At 35.9% G+C, this 17,372-nt stretch overlaps 1 protein-coding gene across 2 annotated transcripts; it reads left to right on the top strand.

The window, feature by feature from the left end:
* Window positions 1-766: 766 nt before the first annotated feature.
* Window positions 767-16,849, top strand: LOC116266843 (fatty acid amide hydrolase-like). Of its 2 annotated transcripts, XM_031648275.2 has the most exons (21): window positions 767-854; window positions 933-1,870; window positions 2,824-2,933; window positions 4,923-4,983; window positions 5,132-5,319; window positions 5,765-5,894; window positions 6,419-6,496; window positions 6,573-6,720; window positions 6,809-6,921; window positions 9,176-9,251; window positions 9,355-9,426; window positions 9,517-9,580; window positions 11,096-11,167; window positions 11,327-11,407; window positions 11,651-11,754; window positions 11,861-11,953; window positions 13,948-14,016; window positions 14,868-14,932; window positions 15,018-15,079; window positions 15,200-15,295; window positions 16,453-16,849. In XM_031648275.2, the coding sequence occupies exons 2-21, from the start codon at window positions 1,771-1,773 to the stop codon at window positions 16,537-16,539; spliced, it is 1,869 nt and encodes a 622-aa protein (XP_031504135.1). In that variant the 5' UTR covers window positions 767-854; window positions 933-1,770; the 3' UTR covers window positions 16,540-16,849. The 2 variants fall into 2 exon arrangements, 1 of the variants encoding a protein (XP_031504135.1); XR_007575152.1 differs by lacking the exons at window positions 767-854; window positions 15,018-15,079; window positions 15,200-15,295; window positions 16,453-16,849 and adding an exon at window positions 13,599-13,712 and having other exon boundaries at window positions 881-1,870.
* The last annotated feature ends 523 nt before the right edge of the window (window positions 16,850-17,372 follow it).

Below are 17,372 nucleotides of genomic sequence, written 5' to 3' on the forward strand. Positions count from 1 at the left end.
ATCTTTTAGATTCCGTAAATACTCTTCCTTTTCTATTTATGCTCAATATTATCCTCAAATCAAACCATATTCCCTTTTCCTGTACTGACAATTTTTGTCGATCACTTTCGTGGTTTATAAGTTCAGGGTGAATTTTGTAAGAACAAATATAGGACCGATTTTAAAAACATGAAATAAGAACGATAAATTCAAAGTTATCATTTATCATTAAATTATGTTCTTATTAGAAAGTCCATTGTGCATATGGCGCTTACTAGAAAGACCACTTATGTAAAATTATAAGAAAAAATAACTCTAGAAAATGAAAATTTTTCTTTAAGGGTACGTTTGATGAGGCCGGAATTAGAATTATAATTTTCATTTTTATATACAATGTGGATTACATTATCAAATAAAGAATTTTGATTTCAAAATTTACAAACTCATTCTTGAATCAAAATTCTGAAATTATGATTCTCTATTAAGAGGTGAAATTATGATTTTAGAATTTTAAATTTTTTCATTCTCTTTAGGATACATTTTAGATTGTTTTAATTCATGAATTCTATAATTTTAATTCATGTTTGATCAAAAACGCCATTTTTAATTTTAGAATCAAAATTCTGCACTATCAAATACAAAAGCAAATTAAAACTGAAATTTTTATTCGAATTTTTGTGGTAGAATTTTGCTTTAGGGCTATCAAACGCCCTCTAAAATAAGCAAAGTGAAATAATTGCATTTGCAATAACATTCTGATCTTGTATTTTGAAGAATGCTGAAACGATCGTAGCGTTCAAGTTGGTGACTTGATGACACGGGAGCCGGAGATCGAAGCCCATGTGAACGGCGGCCGTAAGTTTAACGTTTATAAGGTAGAGAAATTCCTTGTCGGTAAGTTTCGATCCGCACTGAAGGCGTAACGATAGTTTAAAAATTTTGCAAGTGAGCAGGGTGTTTTGCACTGTCGTTCTGAAAATGCCGGCATGCGCTCAACGTAGCATGCAACGTTACTCCTGCTGACATTGCGAAATTTCAAGACTTGGAAGGAGGAGATTCAGGGGAAACTGGAAGCCACGGGGGGAGGTGATTTTCTTCCAGACCCCACTCTCCGTGGCGGAACCATAAATGCCGCCGGTGGAATCGGGCTGCCTGAGTGAGCGTTTTCTTGGTGAGCTGTCCTCTTTGCTCTGCACCAACTCTTGCGATTGCACAGTACGCTGCCTATAACTGCGCCTTTACGCTGCCGCCTAAAATATCTGGTGGGGAAGCTTAATTCTGCGTCTGGTGCACATGGGAAGGGAAGGAAGGACGCCCCACCATCTTCCGTTCCACAAACCCAACTGCCTCTTCCGTTCCGACGCCCTTTTGAGAACGGGATCAGCTGACTATGTCTTCTCACGAAGCACGATGAATCCTTTTCGAAGTTGGTGCCCTTATTCAATGAAAAGGGCAAGAAGAACGCCACCACGGAAAGTCAAAATGCAGTTCATGCGTTTTTTCCTCTCTCTCTCTCTCGCTCTCTCTCATGTATCATGTCCCAATCACTCTGTTTTCATCTTTTAACTTTCTTGCTTTGTGCCTTTTCTTTTTCACTTTTTAACTGATACTTCCAATGATGGGATTGCTTCGATTACATGGCATCTTTATTTGTCAACGGGTTCTTCTTCTTAATTATTGTTCTTCTTCTCCTTTTGCTTATTCTTCTTGCTACCATAAATATATGCGAGGCCCGTGGAGTGGGGGGCTTCTTGGTTGGTTGTTTCTTGTCCGCAGGGTGGTGGGCTGGAAATGGGGAGTTTGGTGTCGAAAGGGAGAGATTACAAACCAATGGAGAACGTGGACCTCAGTGCCGATAGCAAGGAACCATACATCAAAGCAGAAGTTAAAGGCAAGCACCTGCAATGACCTCTATAGTTCTGTTTTATCACCTTTCTTTGTCCACTGCATGCAAATATGTGTGTGGAGTTTCTGAAAGGCTGCATGAATCAAATGGATTCGGAATTCCGGAACGCTTCATGCCGTCATTGCATTTTATGCTTTTTGCTTGCTGCTGCCGGTGTTTCTGCTAACTGTGGAAGTGCCATTTGGAAATGTGGTTGCATGATTTGTTGAGAAAAGACTAAGTGATTTAAGCAGTCTCTTTCTTGTTTCTCGTTTTCCCATTTTGCGTGGATGGTTTCATGCAATTGTTGCTTTTGAGAAATTCGGGCACAGCAATAAGAAAATTGACCTGAGGGAGGGAAGAGACAAAAAAACATCATTATGATAGAAAAGGCATTGGGCTCAAGAGGTCAGAAGAAAAAAGAGAGAGAAGAGAATGCACCACCACAGTTTCAAATTCAAAATTTGCTAATCAATATTATGTCAAAATTTTATGCGGGGGCACTTCAATTATTTAGTTGTCGGTATGTAACAGGACTTGAAAAACTTTAATTGGTTAAACACGCAATACAGCAACTGAAAAGTGTGAAACAGTTCTATTGATAAGCCTTTGAACTGAACTTCTACATAAATGATTTCTGATATCTGTAAGTTCTTTGACATGTTCTGGATGGAAGTTTCCTAAGATATGCAGCTTGTATTTTTCAGCGTAGTCCACCAGAAGTTTTCTAATTGAACTGCTTATTTTTATTGCTGTAAACTTTTAGTATTGCTGTTATTGTCATTGCTGCTACTATGGTATTATGCTGTAATAAGTGAATTTAGCATAATATGATTTTGCAGATATTTCTTTTAACCTAAGATGGAATTTGACAAATGGATGTCAGAAATTTTCTAGTTGAACTGCTCTTGTGATTGTTGGAATTAGGCATTAATGTTGTTGATTTGATCTTTCTGTAGCTCCCTGCATGGATGGCCTTCTGATTCGCATTTTTGTTTGGAGTTTGGAGTCAAAGCTAATTGGTTGGATTATGTTGTACATATTGAAGGAGATGAATCTAATTCACAAGGTATGCTGATCAGATATACTTAGCCATTTACCCGTGCAGATTCTAGTGATCAGGATGACAAGTGTTATTCTTTTTCCCTTCTGATGAGCTTGGTAATCTGACTTTTGTATCTCCTGGTCTTTTGGTGTATGTTGAATACTTATGAAATTAAAGCTTTCGTCATTTTAATATTTAATTCATATGTGGGTTCTTGGGGAAACTTCATGAAGTAGTACTGCTGTAATGACAATTTCTACATGTTCTTGTCCTTATAAATGGTCACATGGTCTGGAAATAGTGCTATTTCATGGATACATTCTCCATTTGAGTTTACATGGTGCATAACCATGACAGAGCCCTCATTGCACCCAAGGAGGTACCATAGCAGCAATAAAACCCTGTAGGAGGTGTCAACTACCTGCTCTTCCTATGACATTATGTCATTATTAACATTATGAGCTTAGATTCTTGGGATCCTCCATGTCGTGCAATCACCATTAAAGTAACAGGAAAGAAATTCCGTTTGAAAAGATGTCGAAGTATCAAAGGCAACATATCCTGGAGTCAATCGATTATGTTTCAAGCAGTGTCACAGATATCATGATATTTTCGAAACTATCGTGATATTAATGTCAAAAATAATAAAAATGAAAAAAGGGAAAAATCGCGATATTTTGAAAAAATCGGGAAAAAAATATTTATCGTGATATTATTGCAATTTTTTCATTTTTCTATTTTTAGCATTGATATTATCATGGATTCAAACATAAACTTAAAATAATTTATTTTCATCATTTTTATTATCACTAAAACATTCCTATTATCACTGTTATATAGTTTTATTTATGTTTTCCTATTAGTTTCTCATTTATTTCATTTACACCTAATTTTTTTATTTTTTAAAATTTTTAGAGTTTTTCCCGAGATTTTCCCAAAAAAAAACAACTTTGCCGATAAAAACCCGAGAAAAATCTTGCCAATAAAAACCCAAGAACGATAGTTGTGACATTGGTTTCAAGTGACAGACACAGCGTATCCACTTATGGACACTTTGATGTCACATGACAGTGAGTCAGTAACATGTCCAACTATGCCCATGCTTTTTTCCTTTTTTTTTTCTTATATTGAGCCTAACCAAATTTTTGCACACTGGATCTCCAAAATTTTCTAGGCAAAGTAGGGGGTTATTTACAATGGTTCTTTAGAAATCATGTCCTGATAATGGCAAGTTGTTCCTTTTTGACATTATGCCAACAGGACTAAACTTTTTTTCTCTGTTCTGTCATTTACTTTGTAATTTGCTCCATGTCAGATAGAGGTTATTTATTGTTCTGTTTACACAAGGAAGAGAATTTTTAACCCACAGTTTGAGAGGTTTCCAAATAATCATTCTTCTCAAGTGATGGAGTCAAATTGTCATGATTTATCTCTTGGAAATTTTGGTAATTTCCATTTGTTACTTGGTTGCTCTTTGAGTCATTGCAGCTAGATTCATCTACATTCATTTATGATGTTTGTTCTGCTACCATATCAGAGTTTTATCCATTCAAAACACAATTTTGAATTTTGATTGCTTAAATCTTCACAAGCTTCACGTAGGTGAAATGTAAGATGTCTAGTCCAAGTTGTTATGCTAAGAGTTATTGATGCTAGAGCTTCAACATATTTACATTGTTGCCTGTTCGGCTACATGATCATAATCATCAAATAGTTCAGTACTGTGTTTCAAACCCTAGACATGTTCATGTTCTCAACCATCCAAGAGACTTTTATCAGTGTCTATGCGACGAAGCCGTTTTTGAAAGTGTAATGCTTGAACTGCGTGCTGGCATTACTCAAATAACATATTTCTCTATTTAAGGGCCCTGTTTGCTGAAAATTATCAACTAGTTGTCATTTTTTTTTTTGCATATTCTGTTATATAATATTACTTTTTCAGTGTCTGATTGTTATGATATGCTTCCGACATTATGCTAATTGCAAAGAGTCTTGCCCTGGCCCCTGCTACAGTTTTTTACGCACGTGCAACTAACGGAACAGCCAATGTACTCTCCAAGCTATGCTGATAATGGTAAACCTATTCTGCAAACCAATTAGAGGATAAATTTGCTTGGAGAAAATTAGTTTTGCTTTGTTGGTCATATCCTTGATGGTTAAAGTTATGTTTCCTTTATGTACTGCTTCCTACTATAGCACTTCAATTTTTGTCACCATTTCAGAACTTGAGGAGAAGGAGGTTAAATCAATAAATTTTAAACTGCCACCACATGAACGGGTCTGCCAAGCCTTCAATTATCTTCCCAAGGAATCATCAAACAAAGAATCCAGTGACTTTCCAGTTTTTCAGAGATGGAGCATAAAGGACTTCTCAAGAGCATACCTGTCTGGAAAAACGACTCCACTTTTGGTACTTCATTTCTTTGATGGTCATGTCCTCACTAGCATATTTAAGTTCTCAAATCATTGAATTGATATTATCAACTTTATAGCAACATTTTCACATGACCTGTTATCACCTCGCATCTGGTCTTCTTGATGATAGTTCAGGTGGCTATTTTAAGCTAACTTTCTGCATATTCCGTGAGAAATAGTAGTGCATTTGAAGTCTTATTCTTCAAGGTTTGTCAATTTCATTGTATAGGTAGTGGAGTGATTTATTGCTGTTTTGAGGGAATCTTCAAAGCCATGAATTGATGTTATCAAAATTATAGGAACATTTTCACAAGGCCTCTTATCACCTCGCATCTGGTCTTCTTGATAATAATTCAGATTGTTATTTTAAGCTAACTATCCCCATATTCCATGAGAATTTGAAGTTTTATGCTTTGACTTTTGTTCGTTTCATTGTATAGGTAGCAGAGAGATTTATTACTGCAGTTAGGGAATCTTCAAAGCCTCCTTATCAGATGTCGTTCTTTATAAATTATGACTGTGATGATATTCTAAAACAGGCGACCATTTCGACTGCCCGTTACCAAAAAGGTGAAACTCTAGAACCATTGTAATTTTGCATGTATCATCTTGCTGTCAGTGGAAACCAATAGTCATGACAGTTTCCATTTCTTTTCATTTACATTACATGTTCCTATGATTGTATCAACGCTTAAGTTTGTAATGTGATATGGACTTGCTAATAATTTCTTTATATTACAAGTCCAAAGTGTCCCTTTTACTGAGGTTACTTGTTCCTCTAGCTTTAAGTGCTTTTTGGGTCTATCTGCTATAGTTAGTTGACCATTCTGTTTTCACATGGAAGAATGATCAATAACTGTTACATTAGATCATCCAAGGTTCTTGCTGGCTCCACAATGGAGTCTTAATCTAGGAAGAAAGTGGCGGTCATACAAGGTGATTCCTTGTAACCATCTCCTAAGACAAAGTGGTGCTAATCCTATAAATATTGAAAACAGTTTCACGTTCATGGCTTTTGAGGCAATGAAACTATTACCCATGAGTATAAGAGATGATTTGTCGTAGTCTATATTGTCTTGAATTTTTGTATGTAGGAGAACCAATTTCTGTTCTTGATGGAATACTTGTTGCGGTCAAAGATGAGATAGATTGTTTACCATATCCAACTACAGGTACATCTTCTCTTTCTTTTCTTTTTTCTTATTGTGATCCATTTGGTGGCTTCAGTTAATAATTCAATTTTTTTAGGAGGTACAAAATGGTTGCATAAGGTCAGACGTTTCCAAGGAGAAGCATTCTGTGTGAAGAGCCTTAGATCCTGTGGTGCTATAATTGTTGGAAAGACCAACATGCATGAACTTGGTTTGGGTACTAGTGGAATAAATCCACATTATGGGTTAGAGAACTATCTGATATTGTTTTCACAATTTAATTTTAGGTTAGATATTTATATTGAAAAATATTTTCTTATCTCTCGAGTGCAGTGCTGTCAGAAACCCTTATGACATGACCAAGGTTTCTGGAGGCTCTTCAAGTGGATCTGCAGCAGTAGCATCTGCTGGACTTTGCCCTGTCACAATAGGCGTTGATGGTGGTGGTGTGTAGTTCCTGACCATGTGCATATGTTAAATCTTTCTGGCATCCATATATAACCTATTTTCTAACACTCTAAATGATAGTTTTTTTATAAGTTTAAAACTTGTGATCTCCAATATAATCATTCAAGTCTTGGACTCCCTTTGGGCTAGCCTTTGGTTGACTGATAGGTTCGGTCGAAAAGCCTTTGTGGTGTTAACTTGAGAGCTCTTTTGGTTATTCAGAGTCACAAATGATTGGGGAGACTTCCTTTTAGGCACCCATATTACGGCCATAGAAGTGCCTCAGGAATTTCCTAATATGAATCTCATTCTTGCTGATAAATGTGTGTAGTCTTGTCTTTATCATTCTCATGTTTAAATCTCAGTCAGCTTGGATGAAATAGCAAAAGGACCATTCCTTTTGGTATCAAAGTGGAAAAGAACTTCTCCACTTGAAATGACAATATGGGAAAATATAAATTTCACATTTTCAAAAAATGGCAGGATTTCACCTGAGGTCAGTTTGGATGTTTACAGCAAAAGCAAGGCCTGTGTGATGAAATTGAGGAATGTAAGGCCTTCTTTAAATGCAGTTTATGTAAAAGAACAATTTAGACATAATATGCTACAGAACCCAACACTAAATCAAGCTTTTTCTTTCTGTCAGTCATCCATTTTTTTGCATTGCCAAACTATAGACATCAAAGGGGACACTTTTACGGTTTTACCCTTTCATGAATCATTTACATGCCATTGTCTCTCAGGTTGATGGTTAAGGATCCTTTTTGAGTTCCATTTGCTAATGCAAATTACAAAAACCGCTAAACAAAGAAGGATCCATACCAGCTTCCGATTCTAATCAAATATTGATATGATAGAGATTATTCTTTGTGCAACAAGTAATGATTATGCTGATTACGATGCTGATTGGTGATGAAAAAGAAATTATGATGATGATTGATAAATAAAATATTATAATGGATGTTAAAGGGAATGATGTACAGTCAAGGATCGATATTAGATCATTCAAGAGATCCTCAGAAAGTCATCCATTTAGTGTAGAGTGCAGCACAGTGCTCAGCTTAGTTCAGCTCATGCTAGGGCCCTAAATGTTTTTCTTAGTGATTTAAGACCAGTAAGAATGGTATTGAACCTAGCCGCAGATGCAAAGAGGTAATTATGTTCACCTGAGTGCACAATGCACCATAGCTGGAACTCATATTTTCGACCACCTCTTCGAAAGGCTTGGTGGTGGCAGCTGAAGGTGAGCTGTAAGTATGATCTTGCAGGTCCAAAACTAGTGACCAATATGAAAATCATGTGATATTTATATATAAGTAGAAATTTGTAGGCCAAGAATAGTCAAATTATGAATGTTTAAAACCTTACAAATCTGGTTTACAAATTATAAAGACATGAATTTTAAACTTCTATTGGTTTTTGAGAGGGAAGAAAAAAAATCACTTGGAAATATGAGTCCAAATTAGGGTGCACAGTTTACTCGAGTGGAAATACTTTCCTGTAATTCTGTAATAGATAACAGGTCTTCTCTAGGGTTCTTTGCCTTTTAAAATTAGATGTGGTTGTCCTTTGAATTGTTTGGAGATACATTAGTATCCTTGCATGCATGTAAATAACAATTTTTTTATACTTGGTTCACGAAAGTTAGTGCTGGAGTTCTTGTCTGAAAAGAGTCCGTGTTTTCCAATATGTAATTCTATGGGGACCTATATTCTGTTGAAAGTCATTTACATTTCTATCTTACATGATTCTTCCAGCAGCAGTTAATTTTGCTCACTCTGCTTCAGTGTTTCTTTGTTGGTCCAGCTATCTGATCAATTACTAAATTGCATACTGGCTTCCTGGCATAGGCACATGACTTTCTCAATAGTCATACTTTGGCGAATCAAAATATATTTGAATTGCAACATGTTTCATTGCCTTTTTAGGAATAAAGAAACAATTTTTTTATAGCTTTTCGTTACTCATGAATTTATTACGTGTTCAAGGTATTCAAGTTTTGTGGCTAGTTTTGTCATAGATTTATCAATTTTGCATCGCTAGTCAAAGTATCCTTGTGAACCCCTTATCAAAAGCTTCAAGGTCAATATAAATTCTTCTTATGGAAAATTAAAAAGATAATTTCTTAAAAATTCTGCATAAACTACTAGAAGCACTTATTGAGCTTACTGATAACAGTGAAATATAAATCTTCTAAAAAATTGTTGTTCACCTTTTCCCTTCTCCTTTTTTATTTTGCGAAAAAAAAAACAGGATCAGTTCGAATTCCAGCTTCTTTATGTGGAGTAATTGGCTTCAAGCCAACCTTTGGACGCCTTCCAGATTCAGGGTAAGCAGCCCGTGCTTCAATATATGATAATAACATTTTGAAAAGCCAGATTTTCTACATAAAATAAAAAGCTCAAATTTAAGATATTCTTCTCATATTTCAGACTTCTTCCCTTTAACTGGACACTTGGAATGCTCGGCATCATCACGGGGAGTGTTGAAGATGCTGCCATAGTGTTTGTCTCATTCCTTATAAATCTTAGACTCAGTTTATTTCGTATGCATCTTATTTCTGAGGCGTCTTAACCCCATTCACCTTACTTCAGTTATGCAGCAATCAGTGGCGCACATTCACGTGGTTCTCTAATTCAGTTGCCAGTATCCTTTCAGGCAAATATACCTCTTGCTCCAAGATTTCTGATATTTACCACGATTGCATTTGGGTGATTCATCAGTTCTTAGTTTCTTGCTGCTTATCTTTTCTTGTTTATTCAAGATTTTGGTTGATATACTAGCCTCTGAATTTATTGAGATTTTCTGGTATAAACCTAGGCAAATATAATAATGATATGGCTAAAGTTTTAATGTCTGGTAGTGTGAACCGTCAACCACGTATACGATAGTAGTCAGAGTTATGGGATAGGGGTTTAGAGTTGGGACTAGCAGATCGGACATAGACTCAGTAAGTAATAAACCCAACCAAGATCGAGCTGTATATAAGCTGATGGGGGTTAACCCTAAAAGGGGGAGATTAGGGCAACCACTGGAAGCTGGATTTCTGGTGGCTGGGTCGTGTGAGTAGTGTGGCTGGCTAAAAGGCTCTGAGCCCTTAAGCAGCCAAGGTTTCCTCTTGTTAGCAGAGAAGCTAACAGGTAGTTGTTAATTCCTTGAATAAATAATGTACTTCTTCTGTACATATATCAATGAGTATGTCAATGATAAGCAATTTAAATGCATCTTACATTAAGGAACTAGCAACCTGTAACATCATACCTTAAAGGGTTTAGCATTGCAATAGTGTAAGATTACTCTGTAAGTTTATATTATTATACATAGCCCCTAAAACATGATTCTGTATGCAATGATATTGAATGCACATTTTTTTATCAGACTAACAATCAGATTTGAAGAAGAGTCTAATGGACCTTCTTATGGAGCTTAAGACTTTGGCAAGGTTGTGACTCTAAATGTCAACTGATCCAATAGACCAAAACCTTGACTTGAGCGTATCTTTTCCAAATCCTTATAGCCAGCTTTTTCTGCCCTCATTTTGGTTTTATTATCTTTGCACAAGGAAGCCTGTCTCTGAGGTTTACATTGGAGATGGTCAATAACTGAAAAGGTATTCATGCAGGGGTAAGATTGCATATGTACATCATTGAAAGCATAGAACTATCTCCGTTAACATATTTTCACAACTCAGTCAAGATGCTTGACTTCAGTTTATGTTCATTTCATCGGTCTTTGAGATTTTGTATTTTCCAAAATTGGTATGGGTTCTATTTTCTGAATGAAAATAAAAATATCTAATGAGGATTCTAGAATTACTGGAAACTATTAATAAGCTTCTTTGATATTATAAGCATGTTTAAGCTGCTCCTTTACTCTCCTTCCATTGTTGTACCGTATATGAGTCTGAAGCTGCCTTCTAGCAATCAGCACATATTTTCGCATTAAATCTTGTAGGCTGTAGTACTGCATATGATTGGAATAGGATTGCTCTTTGTTTAGGAGGAGATGTGGTGGTGGGAAGTGTGGAGTGGAGGGCAGGGAGTATTATTGGACATGATTGCATGATGGTGGATATTGTTACCTTGTGTATTATTGAGTATACATGTCAACTGGGCTTAGTTTCCAATTTGATGGTATGATCTACTCGGTGACTTTTCTGTTGCAATTTTCCAGCCTGGATTGAACTTCCCCCTTCTTGATCGGACGGTTTCTCTTTCTAAAATAACACTTGCAAAATATCCTGAGGTTTGTTACAAGAAACTGAAACTCATTGCTGGAACTCTTTCCTATTTTTCTCAACAGAAACTATGAAATAGAAATTAAATCAGTCTGTTCATAACTTTGAGTTGAAATTTTGAACTCTCCATTAGATTTTTCATTTCCCCATTCTGTTTTAATTGGTAGTGGTTTAATGACTGCAATGATGATATACGACGGTGCTGTAATAATGCTCTTGATCGGCTTTACGAGTCATTCGGGTGGCAGGTACTTTCTGATTTATGCTTATTGCAATTCTTCGATGCTCCTTCTTTTCAGCATTGCATGATTCTGATGAACCAAGAGAACTCCATTCTGCTTTATTGCTTTTAGACAGGAATAGGAGGTGTTGATCATAGATATGGTCTTCTTACTAGGATAGCAGCATTCATATGTTTATGTCTTGCCATTTTTTGTTGGTTCTTTCTGTTGACGAGGATCACCCTTCTCTTCTGTTGATTCCTGTGAAAGACTATAGAAGTGACTTTGCCAGAAATAGAAGAGATGCGCCTGGCTCATTACATAACTATTGGCTCCGAGTGCAATGCATCACTGGGTCCTGTTATGAAAAAAATGTACGCAAAATGAATGAAATGTATCCATTGGGATAGCGGCTTATTGCTTTTCTGGTCAATATGTCAGAAATCTGATTGTTGAAATTGTTTGACTTTAATGGATTAGGGCTGTTGAAGAATTAGGATGGGAATCCAGGGCAGCAATGACGATCTATGGTTGTTTCAGTTCCAAAGAGTATCTAAATGCTCAACGACTTAGGTACATCTGCATCCCCACTATTGATTTTTGTATATTACCTTATTCTGCTAAATTGTTGATGTCAATCATCCTTCACAAATGTTGTGCTTGATCTTTTGATGATATGGTTTTTAGGAAAGTGTGCCATGGTCATGTCAGGTAATCATAAACCACGACAAATCTAAATCACAGGTATAATTGAAACTGCAAGTTGGTTGGTTTGGATCAGCTAAACACTTGAAGACTTAAATTTTGACAAGACCAGAAAGAGCTAGAATTGCAGAACCCCATGATTGGTCTGATCCATCTGCACTCTAATTTATTAAGATTACAAATGGATAAATACAACTTAGTTAATACATTGTGAATTGGTTTTGGTTCAAAGATACAAACTTCAAACACAGATGAATCTAAACAAATGGAAAACCATAATGGCGTTGCTACCCAACAAACTGAACCTGTCGTCTTGGTGGGTAGGTTCAGTCTCCTGCACCAAATAGCCAAAGCCTGTACCTCCACATGAAATCACCTCAAATCAATTTTTTTCCCTCAAACATGCAAGTGTTTCTCTTAAAGCATAATGAGTGAAATGGACCAACAAATCAGGGCTTCATGTTTCAAAGAGAAAAGGAAAAAACTTCACATCCATTAAAATCTATCATGGGTGTAAAACAAGTTTCAGGTCGTTTTAGAATGTGATAAGGGCTCTTATCTTACAATATACTAGTTTTGGGGTGTATAATAGCGTTCCTCTTGAGGATTACAGCACAATATCTTATTGTGTCATACAATACCTACAACATTGTGTACAAATGCATGTGGGATATGAACATGAGGTTTTTCCTGACCTGATCCAGAGCTTAACATACACATGTTTACTTAAAATCATTGTCACAAATATTGGCATTTAAAAGCATCGTGGTACTATCACTAAAAGCAAATTAATTAAAAAAGGAATTTACTGCGATATTTTGAACATCTCTTCAAAAAGAAATTATTAGCAACTTATCGTAATATTTTCACAAGATATGTTCAGAAGATATATAATTTAATATGTTTCTTTTAACATTTCAATAATTTTTTTGAATTTTTATCAATGTTTTTGAAAGAAAACTAGCACATAACTCATAATTTCATACTTTCATATTTTTTATTTAGTAAAATCTTGGCATTCCTAAGATTTTCCCAGAAAATAAGCTTTCTGATAATACCTTTGAGTAACTCACCAGTAAGAACCTGAGAACAAATCTATGACCATGGTTGAAAGATGCCCGATCCATTCCTATTGTTTAGTAAGTCAATGGTTGCTGAGGTTCACTTCAGTTAGAACAAGGACCTGGTTGGGGTAGAGAACAACCTAGATTGATTTACTGGAAAATTTTTAATTGCTGAGAACTTTTATTTGTTTTTCTACCATGGAAATTAACCAGATCTTGCTTTAAACCCATGTCACAAGATACAAAGATGAGACAATTTGGCCTAACTTAATTCAAAATTCTCTTGGAAGGAGGGTAAGAAGTTACTGACATTTCATTTTTTTCCCAAATTCATCCTACGTTTGCACTTAGTTGCCATAATTACACAGTTGAAAAGTCTATCTAGGTTATTTTGAAAAATATTTTGTGCTACTCCACTTATCAGTATTCCTTTTCGTTTCCTTTTGCAGGAATATTTCTATGCATTTCTGAAGAAAAAGCATTTTTGTTTACAGATTTGGCCTCACGGATTATTTTCAAATGCCTGTGGGAAGTAGAGATGGATTTGTCAATATCTATAACATGTATGAATAAAGAAAAGAATCCTTAAATTTAAAAATTCTTAAACTATAAGGAATATTTCAACAAACTTAATTTAAAAGCCCAAAATCATTAGAAAATTAATACGATAATAATCTCAAGATGCATCTTTAATTTGAAGATACATGACCGCTATATTTATACCACTACCATTTCAATAGCTCGTCTTTAGTTGATCACAGAAAGAAAATAAATTTATATTTATTGGTGTGTTTGCAGGCACAGACATATGTACTTCCATATGGAGATCCTCAAAAAAGCAGATGTTATTGTTGCACCTTCCACCAGGTAGATCAGGAATTATTTCGCTCTTGCAGCGATTGCTTTTTCTGAGTCCTTTTTTCTGTCAATGTATATTTGTATGCTACATAACATGGATTACTTTCAAGGGCTAAACCAAATCTTGACAATCAATGTAGATACAGTATGGGTTCACTGATTATTGACTTTGTTGGGTCAACAAAATGTTGGGATGACTAGGAACCTGAACAAATTTGCACATCAATGAATGTGATTTTGGCCTCTTTTTTGTTCAATGAAGGTTCCTCCAATAAATTTTACCATGTGTTTTAATCATTTGGATTCAACAAAATAATGTGATGGTTAATAAGATGCACCATAAGCATTCATTTTTAATTTTAATGGTGAATATTGACCTGTAAAAAGATTGTTAAGCTTTTACTTATCAAATTTGTCAAGTTTTCCCAGTTTTTCTATAAGCGGTTACAAGATGTTCATTGTAATGGTTGCACCAATGAGTACGTGAAAGTAGCATATGCATCAAACAAGATGCAGAAAGCAGCAAAATGGTAAGCCATCAAATCCACCTTAGTGTTTTGGAACTTTATGTCCAAGGAAAGGGTTCTAATTGACTAAAGCATACTTGCAACGAAATTGTTTTCTTACATGAGAAGGAATATGATACTTCCAAAGTTCCAAACTAAAAGTACTGGAAAATGTCCAATAAATACACTAATACATGAAAACATTCATAAGTACACATGAACATGCCTGTTATTAATTTTGCAGAACAATTTTCTTCAATTTCAAGGAATGATATCTCTGCTCACATTCTTCCAGTCCTGGATATAGCTCTAGGATTTTGTTGATTTCTTACGGAGTTTTCGTGTGCTTGATAGTGTGACTGCATACCCTATCCAGGAGAACGCAATGAAGTATGGAGAGCTTGACTATATAAATGGAGGTAAAGCTCAAACTGACACTTTTTTCATCGTTAGTTATGTTATTTGAGTTGTTTCTTGTTTGATTTGCTCTTTTTTCCTTTCAAGCTGCACTTGTGAAGTACCAGATAGCGGGGAATTTTCTGGGATTGCCAGCGATAACTGTTCCGGTATTCTTTTATTGTTTCTTGTGTGTGATATATTTTATTAGGTGTATTCTTTTTCTTGTTCCCTGTCTGCGATATTTTTTACTAGGCATGAGATTTCCCTACCATCATGCTTCCTTGCAGGTTGGATACGATAATTCAGGAATGCCGATAGGCCTTCAATTGATTGGAAGACCTTGGTCTGAAGCTACATTACTCCATTTAGCTTATGCTGTGCAGGTCTTCATCTGTCTTAGTTCTGTGATACTTGCAAAATTCTTTTACGAAATTGCTGAGCATACAAAATTATCTGTGCCGGTCCACATCTTTGATTACGGGGAAGGCGTTTGGCATAAGATGGAATTTCTGTTGCATCAATCAATTCAACTTTAAGTATTGTTTTCAACACTCTGTCACTCATATAGTGTGCTGTTGCTTTTGATTTGGCTTGAACAATTTATTATTGATGCTATTTAAAATGAAAACTAAAAGCAAAAGGATCGAGCCAGCAGATTGAACAACTCTCAACAAGCATGTGTCTCTTTCTAGCAGGTTTATCTAACAGATATACCCTTCAGTACAGTCTCCCAAAATTTATCATACACTTAAGCCGTAAATCTTCCCTCTAGATCCTGTACCCATTACTAGTTAACAGGCTGAATTTTTGAATAACTGCTTTTCAAATGCTGAGTATGGGGAAAGATTGGCACGAGGAACACCTGTAAGTACTTAAGGAGTTCTTCTCGGGTATTTTTTTTCTTTTATAATCGGTTGTGCACTCATGTGTGTGTGTGTGTGTGTGTGTGTGAGAGAGAGAGAGAGAGAGAGAGGTATCCTCACTGGCGATGGACCTAAAAAGATTGCCAACCAGCTCTGTAGCCCATCCCATGTGCTCAGAAGTCAGAAATTAGATTCTTAGAACCCCATGGTGACCCCTTCTGCTGTTGAAGGAGCCTGATGTTTCAGCACAGTAATGACTAGTTTTTTCTTACTTTTATGTCCTTCAAAACCGCAGCTGATGGAAAGCAAATGACAGAACCTGAATCATATTTCTGACATGGTAATGGCATCCATAAGGCTGTCTACTAGGATTAGGTTAAGAATTTTCTATTGATTATGGTTTTGGCTGAAGTCGGTAATAAAAGACCCTCGGAGTACAGTCATGCATCAGTAACATTGATAACTGATACTTGATATTGGTTTCTTATGTCCTACAAATATATGTGTGTTCTGTTACTTAAATGTGTCAATGGTCTTCATAATTCTTTTACGTTTTTTCTGAAACAACTGATTTTTCTACCATGCATGACCAGAAAGTTTTGAAATATTGTCATCCATGTTAGTCTAAAATGTGTTCTAATATTGTTTCTGTTGGAATTTGAAAACTTGTTCTGCAGAGTTTGTATATTAAAAGCTGTAGGAAGCCAATGATATTCTATGACCTGCTCCCTGAACGAGCAACAAGTGATGTCAGAGATGCTTAACAGCTTACTCGGATATGGCCCTAGTCTTAATGCTGTTGGAAGAATAACATGCCAGCCTTTGTGCTTGACATGATTTACACAGGTCGAAGTTCAATGGATCATGGTAATAAGGCAGTGTCTTCAATTTATCCCAGCCTGGTTTGCATTTGTAATGTTCTGTTATTCGTGCTTATGATGATTCTTATGTTTTGCTTCAATTCATGGAGCAACAAACAGAAACAAGGTCAAACAATTTTCCATCAATAATATAACTTTGAAGAAAGTTGTAGCAATAAACAAAAGTTCAGATTCATTCATTCCTATAATAGAAGCCAAGTTACCTCCAAAGAATCTTCAAGAAAGTTCTAGCCTCCCTTTCATAAGCTTTAGTTAAATATGGCTGTACTTGTCCTCCTGCTGCTATGATTGAAAGAATCAATCAACTTACCATCAAAGAAAGTTGTAAGAAAACAAAAATTTAGATCCACCCATTCCGAAGAGAAGGCAAAATACCTTGTAGAATCTTCAAGCAAGTTCTAGTGTCCCTTGTCATAAATTTTAGCTAAATATGGCTTGGACTTATTGCCTTCCGATTGCGAACCAATCAACTTACCAGTCACCATGACTATAATTTTGAAGAAAGTTGTAAGAAAACAAGAATTCAGATTCGCCCATTTAGAAGGGAAGCCAAAGTACCTCATAGAATCTTCAAGAAGGTCCTAATCTCCCTCACTATGAGCTTTTGCTAAATATGGCTTGGACTTACTATCTTCCTTTCGCCACGACTCAAAGGATCAATCAACTCATGCTTCTTTGCTTCGTGCCTATGAGTAACTCCTCTACTTGGGAGACGA

Source organism: Nymphaea colorata, chromosome 13, assembly GCF_008831285.2.
Source record: "Nymphaea colorata isolate Beijing-Zhang1983 chromosome 13, ASM883128v2, whole genome shotgun sequence".
NCBI classification, from domain to species: domain Eukaryota; kingdom Viridiplantae; phylum Streptophyta; class Magnoliopsida; order Nymphaeales; family Nymphaeaceae; genus Nymphaea; species Nymphaea colorata.

Excerpts from the sequence above, each read along its gene's own strand:
- LOC116266843 (XM_031648275.2), top strand. The coding sequence starts at position 1,771 with ATGGGGAGTTTGGTGTCGAAAGGGAGAGATTACAAACCAATGGAGAAC. Across the intron at positions 4,984-5,131 it reads TCCAAGCTATGCTGATAATG|AACTTGAGGAGAAGGAGGTT; the intron begins GTAAACCTATTC and ends TCACCATTTCAG. Across the intron at positions 9,427-9,516 it reads GTTGAAGATGCTGCCATAGT|TTATGCAGCAATCAGTGGCG; the intron begins GTTTGTCTCATT and ends ACCTTACTTCAG.